Here is a 21906-nt window from a genome sequence, read left to right on the forward strand (position 1 = left end):
GCCAGAAGTTAACAGTGTAGTTTCCCAATATTTTGAGATAGAAATGAAAGAAAATTGAAAAGTAATTGCTCAAATTAAATAAAAATAGATGAAAATTCTATCTAGGAAAATACTGCCATCCTCTATCTATGTAACTCTATGTAACTGTGTACTTTACCTTCTTTCCCAATGTTGGGAAACATCACAAACTATTTACAGTTTGGAGAATTAACTTCCAGAAGTATCCAGACCATCCTAGAATGGCTGACTTGCATGAGCCAGAGGAAAAATGGAACATTCTGGAATGTTCTTGGACATTATATTGTAAGTTTTGCACATACATAGTTCAAATAAATAGTTCAGATCAACAATTGCCATGCTAATTTTTTAATAGAAAGAAAAATATAAAAATCTTATAACAAATTTTCCTTCAAGATTAATAGATTTTCCTCTTTTAATTCAGAAATAATTTAATTTCATTAATGTCTTTTTAAGTGTTTTTAAGTGTTTTTTAAAATAAGTATTTTAAAAATGTTTTTAAATAAGTATATTTAAAATACTTATTTAAAAAAGTATTTTTGTAAAATATTTGTCCAATTTGGTAGATGTTAAATTAAATGAAAGTAGCCCTAGCAAACTCCCCTGTCATTCATATTGATCTTACAGACTTGAATATTGCCCGATAAAATATTTTTAGTTAAATATGAAATGTGTTCTTTCAGTTGATTTTTTTTTGCCCCTTCCCTGTTGATTTTTTAAAACACTGAAATGTTTTTTTTTCTGTGTTGTGCTTAGCTTTAGTAAACAAAAAAGAACTACTATATTAATTTTTGTGGCCCAGAATATTTGACATTCTAAATTATATCTGAAGATGGATTGCTGTGCTTTTTAAAAATGAAATAGACATACTCTACGTATGTATTGTCATTATTCAGTTATGATTTTCCTAAATTAGAAATTTCATTCACAGAGGACATGCATGATAGTATCCTTAATATATTTTGGTCATTATACAATGTTATGAATGTTAAGTGTGGAATCCCTTACATCATTAGTAGTTGTAATACAACAGTCATGGGAAAACTTTCTTGAAACACTGGAAAGTTGACCTGGACAGTGGTTAAATTGTACAAACAGAATTAGATAAACTAATTGGAAACTTATATTTCTAGGTACTAAACCAATTATTTTTCTGAATTCTTGCAACAGAGACTCATGTTTTAATGAAATACAGCTTTAGGAACTTGGTTTTGAGCAAAGGAGCAACCTAAGGCATACTGACTTCCTGTTCATTCTTTTGTTTCTTTTGGCTATCACTGTACTGGTTTTTTTTCTCTCTCTTCACAGTATGCTGTGCATTTTAAACATTCTGAAATGTAATTTTTGAAGAAAGCGTTTCATTTTTCTGCTGTTCAGGGTTGGATGATAATGATATTTATTAGATTTGAAAAAGGCTGCCCATTCCAAAGGAATCTATAGCAATATGAAATATGTGTACCCCTTAATGTCATGATAATTTTAGACATAGATGTTACTTTGTAATGTTATTTTTAAATTAATAAAAATATGTGGATGTTGAACCATTGTTCATCATTTTCCTTTTTCTGGGATTTAAAAAAAAACACTTTCTAGTTAATTTTACAATTCTGAGATTTCTTAGTGGTTTCCCATTTATGTGGTAACCAAGAATCTGTGTAAAAGATTCTGAATTAACCAAAAAAGAAATATGTGTAGGAGTATTTTGAATGAAAAAAGTACCAATGATACACAGAAATTTCACATCATCATCCTTTAGAATATACGTATTTACAATACAATACACTACAATAGTAGAGTTGGAAGGGACCTTGGAGGTCTTCTAGTCCAACCCCCTGCCTAGGCAGGAAACCCTATACCGTTTCAGACAGATAGCTATCCAACATCTTCTTAAAGACTTCCAGTGTTGGGGCATTCACAACTTCTGGAGGCAAGCTGTTCCACTGATTAATTGTTCTCACTGTCAGGAAGTTTCTCCTCAGTTCTAAGTTGCTTCTCTCCTTGATTAGTTTCCACCCATTACTTCTTGTTCTACCCTCAGGTGCCTTGGAGAATAGTTTGACTCCCTCTTCTTTGTGGCAACCCCTGAGATATTGGAACACTGCTATCATGTCTCCCCTAGTCCTTCTTTCTCTTAAGCTAGACATACCTAGTTCCTGCAACCGTTCTTCATATGTTTTAGTCTCCAGTCCCCTAATCATCTTTGTTGCTCTTCTCTGCACTCTTTCTAGAGTCTCCACATCTTTTTTTCATCGTGGCGACCAGAACTGAATGCAGTATTCCAAGTGTGGCCATTACCAAGGCATTATTTAGAACTTTATATTTATTTTTATAAACATTGTGCAAATATCTAAAACAATTGTATAATGAGAATTAAATATTGTTATGGAAAAGTAATTTATATCACTTCCCATGTTACTTGTTAATTTGTATACTTCATAATGAAGTTGGAAAAATGAGACAAGTAGTTACTTCATTTATTTATCACTTTTATATATTACTTAATCATATCACTTTTTTCTTTTTGTCATATGAAATTAATTGTTTCTATAATTTCACCTAGGACTTCTGTTTAAAAGTTAGGATGCTGTTGCTAAAAATACAGAATTTGATAATACTGGCTTAATTCAAAGAAGACAATATGATTTTTAATGGCAGTTTTTATAGATAAAAGTTTTATAGATAACAAGTTTATTACTTGTTTAGTTTTTTTCATCTAATATGTCAGTCCTCATAATATTTTGTGATTTACAGGCATCTGAAGCATGTTTAGAAAAGTGTTTTATACTGTTTTTCAGTTCTGAAGAGAGTAAAGTTTGCCTATTTGGGTCTTTCCAAATAGGAGAATGCCATGGCATGTTAAAAGATACCAAACTGTGGTTTTACTTATTTTTGTATGGAGCTATAGAAACAATTTAAATATAGTATATAGGAAATGTGATGCTGCTGCTGATGATGATCCCAAGAACAAGCACTGTAAACCAATTCTGTGAAAGCAAAAAAAAAAAAAACCTCTGGAAGGAAAATGGAGTTTGAATGATGTGAACCAAAGTACAGAAAAATTGCTGCTGACTGTGAAAACAGAGAACATTATAAAACAACAGAAACAAAGGCAGAATATAAGGAAAAACCGCTGGATGACAGATTAAATGGATGGAAAACCAAAGCTTTGCATGGACAGCACTTGAAAATCATTGAAGGAAAATGTAATAACAACTTGACATGGGAACAATCAAGAAAGAAACAGAAGGTTTAATACTTGCTGCTCAAGAACAAGCACTACAAATTAATGCCATGAAAGCGAAGATACAAAAATCCATTGACAATCCAAACTGCCAACTTTGCAATGACAAAGTTGAAACTGTTTCACACTTAATATATGAGTGCAACAAAACTAGACATGACCTAGTTGCTAAATTAATCCACTGGTCATTATGTAAAAATATGCCTTACCTGTATTCGAAAAGTCATGAGAACAGCTAGAAAACATAACAAAATATTGTGACATCGAAGTTGAGCGACTATGGAGGAAGAAATCAATGGTTGCATTAATATAATAGGAACCCTTGAAGCAGGGGTGGGTTTCAACCGGTATGTACCGGTTGGTGAAATTTAGGGTGCCTTCCCTTTCCCCTTCTTCCCGAGGCCCCGGACCAGAATGCTCCCTTTCCTAGCCTGCCCACCCCCCGCTCGTTCCCCCCGGTCGATGCTCAATTGCCCCGCCTGTCCATACCATGCTTGCCGCATCCACCCACTTCCTTTGCCCGCCCAGCCGAGGCTGCAGGCAGGTGGGGGGAATGCTGCCCGTCTGCCTGCCCCCCCCAGAAGAAACCAGGCGGGCCCTGGGATGGTCAGCAGCCCACCCGCCACTGCCATGTGACCACTTTGGGGGTGCAGCACCTGCCCAGACGCAGCTGCAGCCGGCAACAGGATGCGAAGGAGAGGCCGTCCAGCATAGTGTTCAGATGTCAGTGAGTTGGCGGGGAGATTGCGTGGGGCTGGACTGGAGGCAGCAGAAAGGCAGGGGTTGAGGCTATGTGCCCCTACCAGCGAAAAAAAATCCCATTCCCACAATCCCGGAACTGCACCGCGAGGTAAGGAAAGCAAGTCTTGTTAGAGACCCTCCCTCCCCCTTCAGAGCGCCCATGTGGGGAGATAGGAGGCAGCTTGGTTTGAACGCTGGTGGGCAGACTGAAGGAGGCGTGCAAGAAAGCAGCCCCACTGCCCGAACGTGTGAAGGAAGCAAGCGGTAGGCTCCTTTGCCCTCGGCTACATGACCTCCTTTCATTCTCCACCTGCCTCCTTCACTGTTCAGGCAGGTGGAGAATCAAAGGAAGTGCACGTAGCCGAGGGCAAAGGAGATTGCCGCTTCGTTCCTTCACACGTTCGGGCAGTGGGGCTGCTTTCTCGCACACCTTCTTTCTTTCTCTGAGAAAGCAGCCCCACTGCCTGAAGGAAGCTAGCGGCAGGCTCCTTTGCCTTGGCTACGCGACCTCCTTTTGTTTTCTGATGCGCTGCTTAGATTCTCTAAGCATGGGTTAAAATCAGCCAATCTGCCCAGGACTGAATTGAAACTTTAGCCATGCCTCTGGTGTTGCCTTAACTGCCAGTTTTTTCAATTCAGTCAAAGCCCGGTGGACGCATTTTCATTTTCTCTCAGTTCTAGGCAGATTGCTTGGACTCTCTTTTTTTGTTTTTGCTGTAAACTTTTTCTCCCTTTTACCTTTTTTTCTTTTTTCTTCCCAGAGAGCAGGCTTGGTGAGTTTTTTCCTTTTTTGTCTCACCAGTACAGTTTCAAGTGTCCTGGGGTTGCCGGGGCGCCTGCTACTGTCCATCAGGCTATCAGAGGTGAGGAGCACATGGTCGGCATGCAGAGCTCCACGCTATCGCCGCAGGTCCGCCGCATCTGGAATCGGCTGTTTTTAAGGCTGCAGCCTCAGCCAGCAGAGATTTAGAGCCCCTCACTGCTAGCGTCAGAGGTTTTTGGAGTCTCCTTGCTAATGGTGGCCATTTTGGAGCTTCCTTTTGGAACTTCCTTTTGGCGCAGTGGCCATTTTGGACCTTCATTTTTGGCACAGTGGCCATTTTGAGGTCTAAATTTGTCACGAAGGACTTTTGGGGGGCGTTTTTTGTAGCTGCGGCCCTTTTTTCTTTACTGTTGGGTGTGCTTTTGTGGAGATAGCCTGCCGGCTCGCCTAGCTCTGCACAGATTACATCAGGGAGCTTTCCTGTCCAAATCCTTTTGGCCTTTGTTTGTCTGGCTAAGGTCTGCTCCTTAGCCGGACAAACAGCCTGAGTGGCTAAGGGGGTTTCTATGACCTCTCCTGGTCATACCCCTTCAGATATCTTCTACACTGGTGCTGGGAGCAGTTTAGCTCGCACCAGGGAATTTTCCCCCCTCCTTTATCGGCTTCACCCTGTGGCCTCATTGTCTCCATTGCAGGAGAACTTCAGCCTCTTGTTTGCTGTGGTACCAGATGGTGAGTGATTCAGTCTCAGGTCTACCTACTGCTTTGCAAGGGGCCCACCAGGCAGAGATAGCAGAGCAAGGTCCCGGGGTTTTTGAGCAGCTGGGCCCCTCTACTAGCAGGAATGTCTCCAGGCAAGCTGGCAGGGCAGCTAGGGAGCTCTTAAGGAAATGTTGCCTTCTTCCAGGCAGGGCTGGAAGCAGGGCCAGGGCAGGGATGCCTTACACCACCAGAAGGCGCTGGAGAAACAATTCTCTCAGGCCACAGTCCCCCCTCAGGAGCCTGCCAGAGAGGCCTCTCTGATGGATCGCGTCAGGCCCACCCCTCCTGTCTCAGACAGTGAGGATGAGGAACAGGAATTCTCCCATGAGGTTTCTTTGGTCACAGCAGGTTCCCCCTGGCCCTCGGTGACTGAGCATGCTGACCTCTTTGATTGCCATCTGGAGGAGGAGGAGGAGGTCGCACCAGTGGGATCCTTAGCCCCTCAGCTGGCCTTACCCCCACTGCCGAAAAGGGCCCTCCCCGAGGAGGATCGGGGCCCCAAGCTTTCCACAGAAATGCAGGAGGTCATTGCCAGGGCCATTAATCAGGGAATTGAGGCTGGCATGCAGTGCAAGGCCAAGCACGCACAGAAACCTAGGCCTACCCCAGGTCCCTCTGACCTGCAGAGGGCAGACCAGGCCCCATTCTTCGCTGGACAGCGGGGAGTCGGATTGGGAGGAGGACATCCTTCCAGGGCAGATGCCCGAATTTTCAGGGGATGAAGGTGCTGTCCCTGACAAGCCTGCATGTGCTGGCTTGTTCAAACATGGTAGCTTCAAAACTGTCTTAGGTAAGGCTAAAGCCTCGACCCGATTGGGTCTTCCACCCCTGACCAGACAGCTCCAGATTCCACAGACCTCAGTGAGGGCCTCTTCGAGGAACTGGTTCAACTGCAGGAAAAAGTATCTCTCCCAAAGTTGTTCCTAAATGTAGTACAGAGGCAGTGGGCGCAACCTGGCACCCTTGCCACCCCCAGTGGTAGTGACAGGAAGCTATACACTGTAGGTGCTAGTTTGGAGGACTTATTGAAGTTGCATCCTGTGGACGCGCTGGTGCACACACTCACTCCTCTGAACTTCCCCCTGACCTACTTGAGGGGCTCAAGACATAGGTACATCAAGCGCACAGAAACGTTCAGACGTTCTGAGTCACTCTTCATGTCAACCTGCATCCAAAGGCCGCAAAGTCTCTTCCTCTACCATCGGACGTTGGCTGCGCACATGCATTGCCTTCGCTCATGTCCTGCAATCCAGACCAGTGCCATGCCATATTACCACACATTCTACTAGGAGCACCACCACCAATGCAGCCTTGGCGACTCAGGCACCAATAAAGGAGATTTGCAGGGCGGCAACTTCGACTTCCTTATCTCCGTTTGTTTGGAACTATAAATTGGACAAATTCGCTTCTGCGAAGGGGGCATTTGGGAGGCGTGTCCTACAGGGTATTCATACCAGTGGAGAGACCTTCGACTCATCAGCTTCCCACCCTAGTGACATTTAGCTTGGGTATGTCCCATGCTTGGACTTTCCAAGCAGCGCACAGGAAAATGACCATTGGTTTACCTGAAGGGTCATTTTCTGTGCACTGCGAGGAGAGTCCAACCCCACCCTGGGGTCTTTCTCAGCTGTTCAATACATATTTTGGACATTTTATGGACTTTCTTGTACTTTCAATGCGTACAGATCCACGCCTTCATTGAAAAAACTGGCAGTCCAGGCAACACCAGAGGCGTGGTTTTAATTCAGTCCTGGGCAGATTGGCTGAGTTTAACCCATGCTTGGACTCTCCTCGCATTGCACAGAAAACGACCCTTCAGGTAAGCCAATGGTCATTCTCTGCCTGCCTCCTTCACTCGTTCGGGCAGGCGGAGAACGAAAAGAGGTGCGCGTAGCCAAGGGCAAAGGAAATTGCCGCTTCCTTCCTTCACATGTTTGGGCAGTGGGGCTGCTTTCTCGCACACCTTCTTTCTTTCTCCAGAATAGGTTCTAAAAAAAATTTGAAACCCACCACTGCCTTGAAGCAATATTGAAAGCACCGCCTACTGTAGATACATGGAAAATTTGAACTTATTAAACCTGACTATTCTGACTTTGCAAGAAAAAAACAAACCCTATTCAGAACTGCCTATATACACAGATGCTACCTTAATAGCTCTTAGGTCCTTGGTTAAGATTTGAACTTTTAAGTTTTTACCAATCCCAAACCGTGAATCAAATTGAAGATTAAAACTTAAATAATAATAATATCCTTGCCAAATCTTTCAACTATGTAGGGTTAATTCTAAATTCTGGACAGCATTCATGAATGTATCTTCTGTGTATTATTCTGAAATAGAGGCTGTAAATAATTTATTAAATCAGAATTTTGTAAATGCTATATTAAGTTGGATAAGCACACTTAATTATGTGAATGATCGTTTTGTAAGGTATAGTATTTTTTTGTCTGATCTTATTTAGAAGTATTTGCCGAGTTATTTCCTAAGAAAACAACATCCTTTAATTGAACTAATTTATTTCCCATTTCATATTTTTTATCCTAAAGGTTTTTATAAAAGTAAAACACAAGTACCATATTATTTAATAGATGGATCATATTTTAAATCTCATCTTTCTGCTTTTTACCAATTCTTCCCTCCAAATCCTGTTGATTGCAATATAGCGATTTGAAGAATATACAGCTATGTTTTTCAAACCTTATTTATTTATTTGCTTATTTGTTTACTTGGGCTTCTATGCCACTAATTCTTGCAGGCACTTTAAAGTGGCTTTACAGAATGTTGCTTCCTGTGCATTGTGCCCTGTGCCCTAGTTGGAAAGAAACTCATAATGCATTCTGAAATTGCATTTTCAGCTATTTTAGAATTGATAATTGATGAGTCTGTGAGTGTCTGCCAAAATAGAGAAAATCTGAATGCAAATTTTAGCCAAGTACTTTAAAGCCTGTACTTATCATCCAAATTTATCTGCCTCTCTGCAAGTTTGATGCACATGAGAACAAAAAAAAATCTATACATCCTTGTATATATGTTTATATAATATATTTATCATACATCCTTCCCTTTTCTATGTCCTCACCAATCAAGAATTAAATCTAAAGTGGTAATTTCCAAATGTCATTAAGACTGAAATTCTGTGTCTATCCTTTGAGGTTATACTGTTGTTCCAAACTTGGTTTAGGAAATCTGATGTCAGATGCCTATGCTATCTCTTCACTTTAAAGTAGCTTTAATGAAGTTGTAGAGTTGTAGAGGAGCTGTATAGAGTACATGTGGGCTACCTCAGAATCCTTCCTTTCTCCAGATAGATTTGCAGAGCCACAATACAGGAGCCACTCTCCAGCTAATAATGTGTGCTGTAATATCATCCCTGTCCCTCAGGGACGGCTAGCTCACCTTGTCCTCACCAGAAGTTACCAGGATTATCCAGCTTGCCATGTCCTCTAATTTGGCTTCTCATTTCTTTTTGCCAAAAGTATTCTTGTATTCTAGTGACATAGCAATTTCTAAACAAATAACATCATCGGAGGTTTACAACTTTACTACTTGCGAATAAGATCCCTGGTCTTAACATGTTTAAAATCACATACCAATATTTAATGACAGAAAGACAGATAAACCAGGCAAAATTGGAAGGGGGAAAATGATTTATAAAAAGCATGCTTGATCAGCAGCTCCCAGTATTTATAATAGAATAGATTCTTTATTCTTTATTCTTTATTTATAATAGAATAGATTCTTTATTGGCTAAGTGTGATTGGACACACAAAGAATTTGTCTTTGATGCATATACTCTCAGTGTACATAAAGAAAAATAAAATAGAATACATTAATCAAGGATCATAAGATACAACACTTAGTGATAGTCATAAGTTACTAATAAGCAATCAAATTATACTAGGAAACAAAGAAGATAATATAAAATTTAAAGATATAAGCAACATGGTTATAGTCATAAGTGAAAGAGAAAGGTACTAGGAAGGAAGAGTAAAAGTAATACAGTCTTAGTAGATAATAATTTATAATTAATAAGTAGATGATTAATTTGCCATTTATAAAGAACAGGACCTCTTCAGTATGGGTTCATGTGTTCATACTTTTAAATGCCCTTTCCAGTTAAAATTGATAGGTTTACTGGATTGAATTTACTGAGAGTATTTTTCTTCTGTTAGAACTTTTGTGGAAAATTGACCTAGATTAAAGTAGCATTGCTGTACAATACAAAGCCTTCTCACTTTCTAACATATTTCACCCAAGTAAAAACATTTTTTTTTCTCAAGCAAAAATTAGACAAGTTAGAAAATCTATGTAATGTGTTATTTCCAAAATATTTGGTGATGTAACTTTTAAACAAATAAATCAATATAATTATGTAAGAAATTCACATGTATATTTTAATGGAGGGATCTGATTCAATATGCAGTTTAAATGAATTGGTCTTCAATGGCAATGCAAAAATACTTATGTGAGGCCTGGAATAGGATAACAATGTAATTCGTGATCATATTTTACAAAGCTAATAGTCTGAGATGCATTAGGAAATGGTTACACTGTAATACAAGTAGTAACAAGACTCTGCACTTAATATTGCATAGAAATTCATGCTGTTTTATTGTTAAAGGCAGTATTCTTTAAGTCTTAACTTATCATCTGATGATTTTTTTTATTCTTAGACTACTAGTAAGGCTTTTAAATCTAAACTATTTTCCCTCTCCATGTTAGGAACTGGCTACGAAAAATGCAGAATATAGGTCTGGTTCTTTACCTCTACAATCCTTTTCTTTGTCACTGTCTCTCTCCTCTCCACTTTGACTGCGTGTTTTCAAACTTTAAGCTCAACTCCATTGTAATGTTGCAGAGGGTTTATTAGAGACACTATTATCTGAGGTTGGATGTAAATTTAAAGGGGAAAAATGTTGCTCATTTGTTAGCCTACTACAGTGCTTCTCAATTATTTTCTGTCATGCCCCCCCTAGGAAGAAGAAAACATTTTGTGCCCCCCCGCGCGACTGTAAATAGTATCATTTGTCTATAAAATTGTTATAAGTACACCTCTGCATAACACTGTATCCTTATTAACGTATAAGAGAATAAAAAAAGAAAGAAATGTGGATCAATTTACAACAAAGAATAGCTTTATTAACTGTAGCAGAAAAGATTTAAAGGAGCACAGGATTTAAAGGAACACAATATTAAAAAAAACTTTAACCTGCAAAACAAAAATATATAAAATAATTTGAGCTGAGCCCCCCTTTACGGAGCCTCGCGCCCCCCCTGGGGGGCCCGCCCCACTATTTGAGAAGCACTGGCCTACTAGAAAGCTATCTTGCTTTTTAACTGAGGGAGGGCTGAATGCCATTTGTTGATTTAAATCATGCTAGCCTACCCAGCAGGAAGGCTGTGTCAATGTAGGAGGAGGAAGAGGGGGTGATCAAAACTAATAATCACTCATCCATCAGCGTCTGTCACTCTTAAACCTAACTGGTGATAACCAAAGGGAAAAGCTGGATTTCTAAGATTATTTTTGGCACATAGTTAAAAGAAGAATAGAAGTCAAAAAAGAAGCTGATTAGTTTCATTACAACTTTTTAAATCCAACACTATCTGTTTTACATTATAGAAACTGCAATTGACATTTTTACGCTAGCAATCAGAATAAATGAAATTACTAAACTGAACTATGATTATTAGCTGACTTGACTGCACTAAACTTCCATTTAAATTGGAACAAAAATTGTTATTTCTCTTAATCTGTCAAAATGAGAAGACAGTGATGATTAAAAATACAAATTTATATTTTGCATTTGGAGGAACCCTTTGGTAACATTTTTATTTCATTTATTTATAATAAAAAATAGCGAGTGAGATAAGATGGGTGGCCAATAAATGTTATAAATAAATAATAAATTATGTTTTTATTTATTAAATTTATATGGCTGCCCATCTCACCACGGGCAACCTTCGACAGTACAACAATAAACTAAAACAACAATACATAAAAACAATTAGTACAGAGTATAAAATAATCATTATTGACAATTAAAATACAATTAAAAATTAAAATATACAAACCTACAAGACATGGAGAAAGTAAATATATCAACCATAAGAGTGGAGCCATTTTAAGAATATTGCCATTTCTCTGGGACACCCAATCCTGATGACATAGCAAGGTCTTGAGGGACTTCTTGAATGTTACCAGTGATGGAGCTAACTTGACTTGTGTGAGGGGAGAAGAATGTCTCATAATGATGCAGAAATCACGGAGAGGAAACCCATCTCCCAGACTCACCAAAATCAAATCCCTAGAAAATGGTACCCCGAGCGTGCTTTCTCTGCCAGATCCAGTGCAATGGACAGATACAATAAGGAAGATGTAATTGAGTAGAGGTAATTAGCCCCCTGCCATGAAGGGTTTTAAACTAGCACTTTGCATTGGATTTGCAATCAGATTTGTGGCCAAAGCAGCTCATGTTGTGGGAGCACACATAACTGGCTGTATTGCATTTTTCCACGAGCTGAAGCTTCCAGGGCAGCTCCATATAGAGCACATTGTAGTAGTTCAATCTGAAGGTGACCAAGGCATGAGAGATTTTGAGCAGAATCTCTCAATCTAAGGCTGGGTGCAGTTGATGCACAACATGAAGCTGTGCAAAGATCCTTCTAGCCACAAATGCTATGTACTCTTTGAGCAGATATCGTACATCTGGGAGAGCTTTAATCCCATACTGGGTCTATCTGGGGCAGTGCAACCCCATCGAGCACCAAAAATGGCATAGTCCTAAAACCTAGACCCCAAAGCTACTGTGTATTGCTGAGTTTCAGCTGAAGTCCGTTGTTCCCCATTCAGACTCTCATCAGGATAAGATGTCCAAAGATGCTTTTTTCAAGAGGCAACTGGACTTTCTTGTTTTTCTTTGAAGATGGTTTTCTTCTCATCCAAGAAGTTTCTTCTGTTCTGACTGGATGGTGGGGAAGTCGGAGCTGAAGAAGCTTCTTGGTTGAGATGCAAAACATCTTCAAAGAAAAGCAAGAAAGTCCAGTTGCATCTTGAAAAAAAGGGGCCTTTGGGACAACCATGACCTGGATGACTGAGAATCTCCATAGACACCTGGATAATTAAGTGATGTTCTTGGCATCACTTTATTTGCTGGGGCAGAAATATGTAATTAGGTATCATTAACATACTGGTACCTCACATCGTGATGATGAATGACCTCACACAGCAGCCTTATATAACTGTTAAATCAAGCAGGAGAGAACATGGAACTCTTTGGCTCCTCCCACACAGTAGGAGCTGAGACCTATCCCCGCCAATCATCATCAATCAAGAAAGGGGAAAGATCAACATAAGCACCTCACAACATCGCACCACCCAACCCCAATCTTCTAAGCCAATGAGAAGGATACCAAGATTGATGGTTAAAAGCCTGAGTTCAAATAGGGCAAGGATGGATTCACAACCCACATCCTGCCTACAGCAGAGATCATCAAAAAGTGTAAATAATGTTGTTTCCATCCCATATCAGGTCAGAATCCTGATGATCCAAGATCCTAAGAAGCTGTCATAACAGCTACCTTCTCAACCAACTTCCCCGAAAAGGAAATCCATCTCCAAATGCAGCCCCTCTTCAAAGATTAAGAACCTTTCACTGCCTTTCCCATCTTCTCTTGGTACCTGTTTAATGCACACAGCAAATCTTTAACCAGCTAGTCTTGTGGTAATGGCAGAAGGCCAATCAGTTGATCAACTCATTTTGCCTCTCCAGACAGAATACCAATAAGAAGCAATGCCATAACTGTTGAAAGTGCTGTTTAAAAATTATTTCCATGTTTTCAATGCTAATTATGATTCATGTAAAAATAATTGTTCCATTCAGTTGTTTATTAAAATTACCAACTAAAAGGCAAGAGAGAAAAAGAAATTAAAGTAATAATTTATTAACCAATAGGGAAGAAAGATAAACAAACAATAAAGTCTCATCTCCTTTTGAAATTAAAGTTATGTTGATTTATCCTCAAGAGCCAATGTGATGTAGTGGTTAAGGCATCAGACTAGAAACAGGGAGACCATGGGTTCTAGTCCCACCTTAGACACAAAACCAGATGGCTGACCTTGGGCCAGTCGCTTTCTCTTAGCCCTAAGAAGGAGACAGTAGCAATCCACTTTTGAAAAACCTTGCCAGGAAAATGGCAGAAATTCATCCAGGCAGTCTCCAGGAATTGTATACGATTGTAGGGAATGGGGAAAAAAGTTATCCTTTATTCTTGGAAGTTAAGCCTGGTTGTTCTTTTATTTCTCTGACTTCCACTTGAATATTATACTGTAGTCCAAATAAATCCCATTGACATAGATTGATTTTTGCAGTTTGATTTAGACCACTGTAGAAATAACATCTATTCACACAGACGTAAATTGAACTTTCCTAAAACCCCAATCTGCACTCTTAAGACAATATCATAGAGGGATTGTGACAGAAATATAGGGAATATTTATCTATCCTAAAGGCTGCATGATCTACTTCATGTGCTATGGACAAATCAGTTCTGTTTAATTTTGTTAAACATTTAATTTATTGTTTTTTTTAATGGTGCTTTGATTATTCCTTTAATGCTAATTCAGGAGTCTTCTGATATTTATACTATTCTGAAGGAGGCTGTTATATATAGTTATAGAAAGATAAAATATTCTCTTCCCACAACTTCAAAGTAGCCTTATACAATTTTCTAACAAAATGGCTAGGGAAGACAATATCAAGCTTGGAGCAGCAGTTCCATCTTTAGCCAATGGTTGCCCCACCCCGTGTATTCAGTTTGCTAAAGACTTAGAATAACTGTATTGTCATTTTGAATGTAGACCAATCAGCATACATTACAATGAAATTTCATTGCATACAGCTCTCAAAGGGTCACCACCTCCAATATACACTACATAAACATGAATGAATGAATGAATGAATGAATGAATGAATGAATGAATGAGCATATACCCACATATATTATATGACACAGAAAAACCACACAATCTAGATTCTAGATACATGTACATGGCAAGAAAAATGAATCTTGCAAGTTTAGCAGACAGATGGCATAGGGAACAAAGCTGTCACAGAATCTGGTTGTTCTGCTAGAAAAAAAAAAGAAAAACATAAAATCTTCTGAAAAAGCAGAGGTACAATATCTAGTAACCATTTTTACTATTCAGTGTTCATTTATATTTTTCCATCCCCAAGCAGTATAATTTGACTTTGCTCTAGAGTTAAATTGAATTGAACCTGTATACAATATTAACAAATGGCATGCTATTAAATTCTCGTCACTACAACTTGTTTTTAATCAAATAGGATGCACTCTGAAATCTATAGGATGCTTTCTTTAGAGCTATAGCATGTATATACTGTATCAGTGGTGGGTTCTGGATCCCGTTCCAACCGGTACGGTTGGAAAGGGGCCCGGCATGCGTCGTACCTGCCTGTGACGCCTCCGCAAGGCTCCAAATGCTCAGTGGAGCGTTGCGTAGGTGCTGTATGTGCGGAAGCTCCAAAGGCTTAAAGGACAGGTAAGGAGCTTGGGCGGGCGGATGGGCCCTTCAGAGCACCGTATCGGAAAGATACCCGGTGCTCCGGACAGGTTCCGGTGCACCAGTACCGGGGCGTACCACCTGCAGCCCACCACTGTACTGTATGTACTGAATATGTGTGCAAAGCAAATAGAGAGTATACTGAGGTTTAGTTGAAATTGTGGGGAGGGGGGGTGGAAAGGCATCAACATAGAACTTGATCAGTCCTATAATTAATTGTTCTCCCTTTCTTTCCTTTATCATTGCTAGTATTTCCTATTACTAACATGTAAATGTATATTTTATCTAGGAAATGTCTCAGGAAGGCTATGGAACTAGGTCTCAACCCCCAGTCACCCAGAACAAACCTAACCATGAAGAACTGACCCTAATCCAACAAGAGAGGCCTTCAAGTTTACCAGTAAGAAATTTGTTGCCATTTGATAGTTTCATACTTTACATTGAAAATAATAATTTCTAGTAAAACTTACATTTAATGTTTTCTCCTATTTCAAGAGCTCCAATATCAGAATTATCCTTGGATTTTATTTACATGCATGTATTTATTGTGAAATTAATTACCAAAGAAAGCTAGTTATTTTTATGCTATGTTTTAATATATCATAATATTTATATAATAAATATTGGATAATCTTTAAATAATAATAAATGCTTAAGTCATTTTAATTATGTCAGAATAATAATCCTTTCTGATGTGCTTATGGATACTGTTGAACTTTATAATCCAGAAAAGTATAAAACTATATTAATATTAAACATTTATGCTTTAAAACAAAATATAATTTTATAAAATGTTCTGCTGTATATTTTATATCTCAAACAGTCATTGCTTGAATTTAGTGCTTCTCTTAATACATTTTAGTGGATGAATCTCAGACACAGATCATTATTGTGGATATGTACAAACCATGTTTTTCACGCTATGACAGCATGACCTAATTATTTTGTAGTGTATCATGTCAGCATATCATATTCAAGCAATATTGAAAACATGAATAAGTGGGATAAAAAACCATATGAATATTCTTGTCACCTCTTAATTACAATATTAATTTTGCTGAATGTATTTGAATGTGACTGGCAATATATTCAAAATTTACGTAATTTTAAAACAATATGTTATTTAATCCATATTGTTAGAGTTATTCAGAAAAGTACAATGGTGATGATGATGAAATTTGGAAAATGTAATATACTAATAGTAAACTTACATTGTAATCCAAAGAGTTTGCTTATGGCTGCTTTGTAGAAACACATATTAGAACTAATACCATTGATTAAAAAGTAAGGCTCATTAAACTTGTTGGGATTTATATGGATGTCAAAATGTTTAAAATTAAATTCAAGTCTATAAGAGCAACCCACTGAGAGTGTTCATGTAGGTAATAGTTATATTTAGTTCTTTTAAGAATAGCATTGTTTTCAAAATAGTAAAATATTAGTAATGCTTTGGAGAAGACAATAAACATCCCTACTTACCAAAATTCAGGATTTCTATAGCTATTTACTTTTTTTTTTAGTTTTCTATACTTTATTAATATCAGTGTCTTGATAGTAAATTTGCATGTTCAGTCTTCAAAATCTTCTATGGCTAATATCCTCCTATCAGAAATTAGACTTTGATCTTTCAGGTTGATGAAGAATCTTTCCAGATTGAAGCTTTATCAGGGCATTTAAGTAGAGAATTATTATCTTTATCAAGTACATTTTGATTTTATATTTCTTTGAGACTCATTTGTAATTATATTCAGACAAAGACAAACGGCTATCCAACACTTCCAGTGTTGGGGCATTCACAACTTCTGGAGGCAAACTGTTCCACTGACTAATTGTTCTAACTGTCAGGAAATTTCTCCTCAGTTCTAAGTTACTTCTCATCTTATATACATACATTTTTAGATACAAATAAAACAAAAATATGTCTGCAGTTGTTGTAATATCTATGATTTATTTAATTCCGTATTACAAAATCCAAGAAAGTATAAAAACAAAGGATAATTATATTCCACTTGGATGGAGTATAATTCAGGTACCATGAATTTGAGTTGGGTACATGAAAACAAAACTTCTAAGTGAGAGCAAGAAACTTCAGGTGAGCAAGTAATATTATTTCATCTGTTCCATTGAATATTTGTAAAATAATAGAAGTTACAAAACTAGCGAGAAGCTACCTAACAGTATAGTTATGTCCATGTTTTTCTGCCATATATTTGTGGCTGACCAACAGCATATATGTGAAAAATGAAGAGACTGTGCAGAGTACTATCCTCAGGCTTTGCATTTTCCTAAAATGTTTAGATAAATTGGGAGATTCTCCAGACCAAATTATGAGGGTAATGGAAGGGGCACATGTGGCAGCAGCAGAAACATAGCGTGGAATTTTACTCCTAGTGTGAACCAGCCATTTGGTTGCTGCTCCCCTGCGAATTTCACCTTGATCCATTATTTTCCTCTGATCAAGTAAAGTATATAAAAGTGAGATACTGCCTCATAATGGTGAACTAAATAAAAATTCTAGAAGCATTAGAATATGTGATTTTTAATTGGATTCTTAAAGACTTGACACACATTCAAATCCATCTAGGTCAAACTGTTTAGATAATTGAGGAGCAAAAGGAAAGATAATTTATTATACTGTTTGACAAGTCATTAGGATTAGCTAATGAAAATATGGTTTGTTTGTAGCCATTTGTTTCCAGCCCACAGTACAAATTCATCTGCCTTGAATTTTACAGGAACATTTGTGCCAAGATTTTTATATATAATGTGTGAAGGAAGTAGAACAACTAGTGAACTCTTTAGCAGGGCTTGCATGCACCACAAAATGTTTGGAAAACCTCTCTGAAGGGTGGAAGTAAACAACTTTCTAAAGCAACTAATGGTTTATATTTTTGAAACATCCTTTCACATAAAAAACAGAGCCAAGGAGTAAAGGATATTAGGTGGCCATTTAAAGTACTGTATTTCCCAAGTATTTTTTTTAATATTTGAAAAATGAGTGTTCAGTTTGTTTAACATATATATTTAAATCTTGCAATGCAGTGGATAGACAATGGCTAAAATGATGATAATGATGAAGAAGATGATTGAGCTTCTGAGAATATTGCAGATAAGGATTTGCTCTTCAAGCTTTGCTAACAGAATTAAACCAAATAGTCAATATTTTTAAATTCTAAAATGAATAAAATATTATAAAATAAATTGTTATTAAAATGTTTCCCATGATGCACTTCATGTTTTCAAATCAATACATGCCAAAGGAATTTCATGAATCGTATTAACAAAAGTATTCTAAGTAGTTAAGTGATAAAAAATATATACTTTAAAAAAATATTTGCTACTTCACTGGTGTTTGGAAGAGATTTGGCAAAATGTTAAATCTAATGAACACCGATATCTTCATTGATAATTCCATCCTAGTAATTCTGCTGCTGTTAAATTATCGTGACAAAGTTAGATTTTTATAATCAATTTTGGTTACTATTAATTTAAATGGTCAATTTTATTTTCTGAGTACTTTTAGTTTCTACATAGAAATATCCTGAATTTTACCTTTTGTTTTACAAGCATACACACACACACACATACATACATCACAGATATATAAACCTTAATTTTATAGGGAAATAGCAAGTGAATAATTGGGGAAGGCACCAGTGTAATTTCATAGTTGTTCAGCTGGTAGATTGATCAGGATTCGTTTGTTGGTTTTTTTACAAACAACTCAAGCAACTATATTTGCAAATCCAGCATTCAGGACTCTGGCTTTGAACTCTTACGCACTAGAACAAAATATGGGAAGGGACTAAAAAGGCTGGCATAGATAACAGAGAAGAACTGCACAGAGGCATAAAACCTCTACTAAAATGATGCACAGTTAGATGCTTCAGACTTTTTTATACTCTTTGTTCTTCAATGCCCTGTCTCATGCAGCTGGGAATTGTTCACAGAGTTGAAAGCCATAAAGGTACAAGTGACTTCCCCACTACTGTTGCCTGTGAATATTAATCATTTGTTCCCACAAGAGCATCAATGTGTTTTACTGTAACTGAGTTTATAGGATAGTAGCACTAATTCGGTCCCTGTTTTTATTTTTATATTTTATTGCTTTAAAACACAAGAAATGACACAAAATATTTCTAAAATACCAAAATGCAAAAGAAAAAAAAAGGAAATAAAGAGAAAATATTAAGTAATATTTAAAAAACAAAAAGAAATTACAGTTAATTTGCAGTTACATAACTTGTAAGGAACATTAAGCTAAACATTTTAAACAACAAATAAAACCTTGACTGCACAAAATCCTATTGTCCTCTCTTTCCATTGTGTTGGTAAACAGCCAGTTTAAAGGCTAAAAATGTATACAAACCAGCCTTTATATTAGGACACATAGTAGGACACTTTCCAAGGACACATTATAATAGTTTTTGCAACAATTTCTGCTGTGTAGCCTTTGCTTTAAACACAAAATGAAATATAAAATAATGTAGGGAGAGCTGCTGCAGTGCCTCTAGAATTCAAAAGCTATTAGAATTTAAAAACTAGCAGATTTGATTCACATTTATTTTGCAAGCCAAATTTGCAGATGAATTTACAAACAAAAGGAATAAAAGAATGAGTAAAATACCTTACTATTTAGGGATATTATTGCTGATTTGCAGAAATGTCAACAAGCTAGTTCTTGATAATGTGAGTTAAATATAGCCTGCAACTGATACATGAACAGATTTTGGTACCAATCATTACCCCTGGTTATTTACTTTTATTCAGTATTTGTGTTGAAAATAACTATTTGGAAATATGATAAATTAAAATAAGGAAAGTTTTTATTGTGTAATTTTTGTGCTTGAAATGTCACATTGTTTTTACCCAGTATGGAATGAATAGTGTTTTTTCCTTCTTTTATTTTGCTTCCTTCAGCAATATTGTAAAATAACTGAATGGACTGGTTTTCTTTGTTTGGGTCAAGAAATTTTAGCTGAAAATTGTTAAAGAAGATTATTGACTCAACAAGCCTTCAATTTTCAGTGAATAACACTCCCACCCTCTAGCTTCAGGAACATATTGTGCATCCATTCTATTTTAAAGTACAGACTGTAATTTAAGACTGAGGCACTTTGATGCCCCACTGAACTTTGTTTTAAGCCTAGAATAAAAGAAGGGGAAAGCACTATGGTCCAAACAAAGTGACTAGGGTTTCCTAAACCATTCTCTCTATTACTGTATGGCAATATAAGAATAAAGTTGAAAATTCGAACTTAGATTTGGTTTCGCAAAAATTTTACACCTCTTATTTCATAAATAAGTATTAAGGAATTATGTAGAATTATAACAATTTATTAAGAGAATATCTGGTAGAGTAGACTATTTGCAATCAAGATCATTTAAATATTTATACCCATAAAAAATAAATGATTCCTGTCTTTGTTGTTGGATTGATGAAACTCTTGTTTTTATGGATCAGATATTTTGGGGATACTTACTAATTATTGAAATCTAATAAAATTACATACAAGCGTGTATGTATATGTATAACTTTGTGTGCTAATTTTATTAGATTTTATTAGATTTCAATAAGTAAATACTCCCAAAATATCTGATCCACAAAAACAAGTTTCATCAATCCAACAACAAAGACAGAAGTCATTTAAATTATTATATATAGCATTCAGCACTGCATTTACAAAAAGAATTTTTGCTTTTTACAGATTTTCTTTTGCTTTTTTTAGTTTTTATTTGGAAAAAAGTTCCTCTGTGAATGGAAAATAAATGTCCATACTGTTTGATAGATGTTCTTAGCATCTGCAATTTTCATACAAATATAATAGTAATATATGAAGACTTTTTATAATATTTGATCTGGAAAGTTATTTTCTTCTTCCTCCTCCCTCTCTCCCGCCCCAACTTTTTTCTTTAATACAGAAAATCAAATATTAATTCAATAGGTTTGATAGGGATTGTGGCTTCTATTTTACTAGATTATCTATGGGAATGAGTCTTCCTATGTTGATTTCTTTATTACGGTCACATTTTAAATTTACTTTACATCAAATTAGTTTAACTATTGATTTTACTGCATTATCCATTGATTAAATAGGATGATGATTCCAATTGGAATGCATTATGTTATGCCCTTCCTTCTAGAGTTCTGAAGACAAAATTTCAGATACTTAGAGAAGATTTGCTTTTTCCTCTTTATGTATAAGATAAAAGAAGTGCATAAGAGAAAGGCATAACCGTTGACATTTCCTTTTTCCTGTGCACTGCTTGGAGAGTCCAAGCATGAATTAAATTAGTCTGGTTGCCCTAGAACTGAGGAATCTTTTTTCATTGCCATGCCTCCTGGTCTTCCTTAACGCCAGATTTTTTCCTCAGTCTGGCCTGTCAAGGATTGAATTTGGGAGCTCCAAATTTAATTTAATTCTGGCTTGGACTCTCCTTTAGAAAAAATTAGGAAATTTTTCTTCTTTTCCTTTTTTGCCTTTTTTGCCTTACCTTTTGATTTCTTAGCTTTAGGTATCTTTTTCTCTATTTTTGTAGTTTTTCCCCCATTTTTTCTCTAATTTTTCTAGCTCTGACAGCTTCATTGAGGTAGGAACAGACATGGAGGGTGCTCTGTTAACGGCGCCGCTTGAGGACGGCAGCGGAGATTCATCAGGAAAGTTTTTCTCTGCCCGACAGCAGCACGGCTCTTTGTGGCTGTGGGGAGCGGGAGCGGGCAGTGGTTCGCATTTTTACTTCTTGGATTGCCGCCTCACTGTGGAGAAGGGTGCAGCCGCCTTTACAACTAGTGGCCGCCATTT

The 21906-nt window shown here is 37.1% G+C and overlaps 1 protein-coding gene across 10 annotated transcripts in view; it reads left to right on the forward strand.

The window, feature by feature from the left end:
* Positions 1 to 21906, forward strand: part of ARID1B (AT-rich interaction domain 1B) — a 425150-nt gene that overhangs the window by 115872 nt on the left and 287372 nt on the right. For all 10 annotated transcript variants that reach the window (XM_081944091.1, XM_081944094.1, XM_081944097.1 and 7 more), the window contains exon 4: positions 15393 to 15503. In XM_081944091.1, the coding sequence (XP_081800217.1) occupies positions 15393 to 15503 (111 nt within the window). The remainder of the gene's footprint in view (positions 1 to 15392; positions 15504 to 21906) is intronic.

This window comes from Natrix helvetica (assembly GCF_964273705.1).
Source record: "Natrix helvetica genome assembly, chromosome: 2".
Classification (NCBI taxonomy): Eukaryota; Metazoa; Chordata; class Lepidosauria; order Squamata; family Natricidae; genus Natrix; species Natrix helvetica.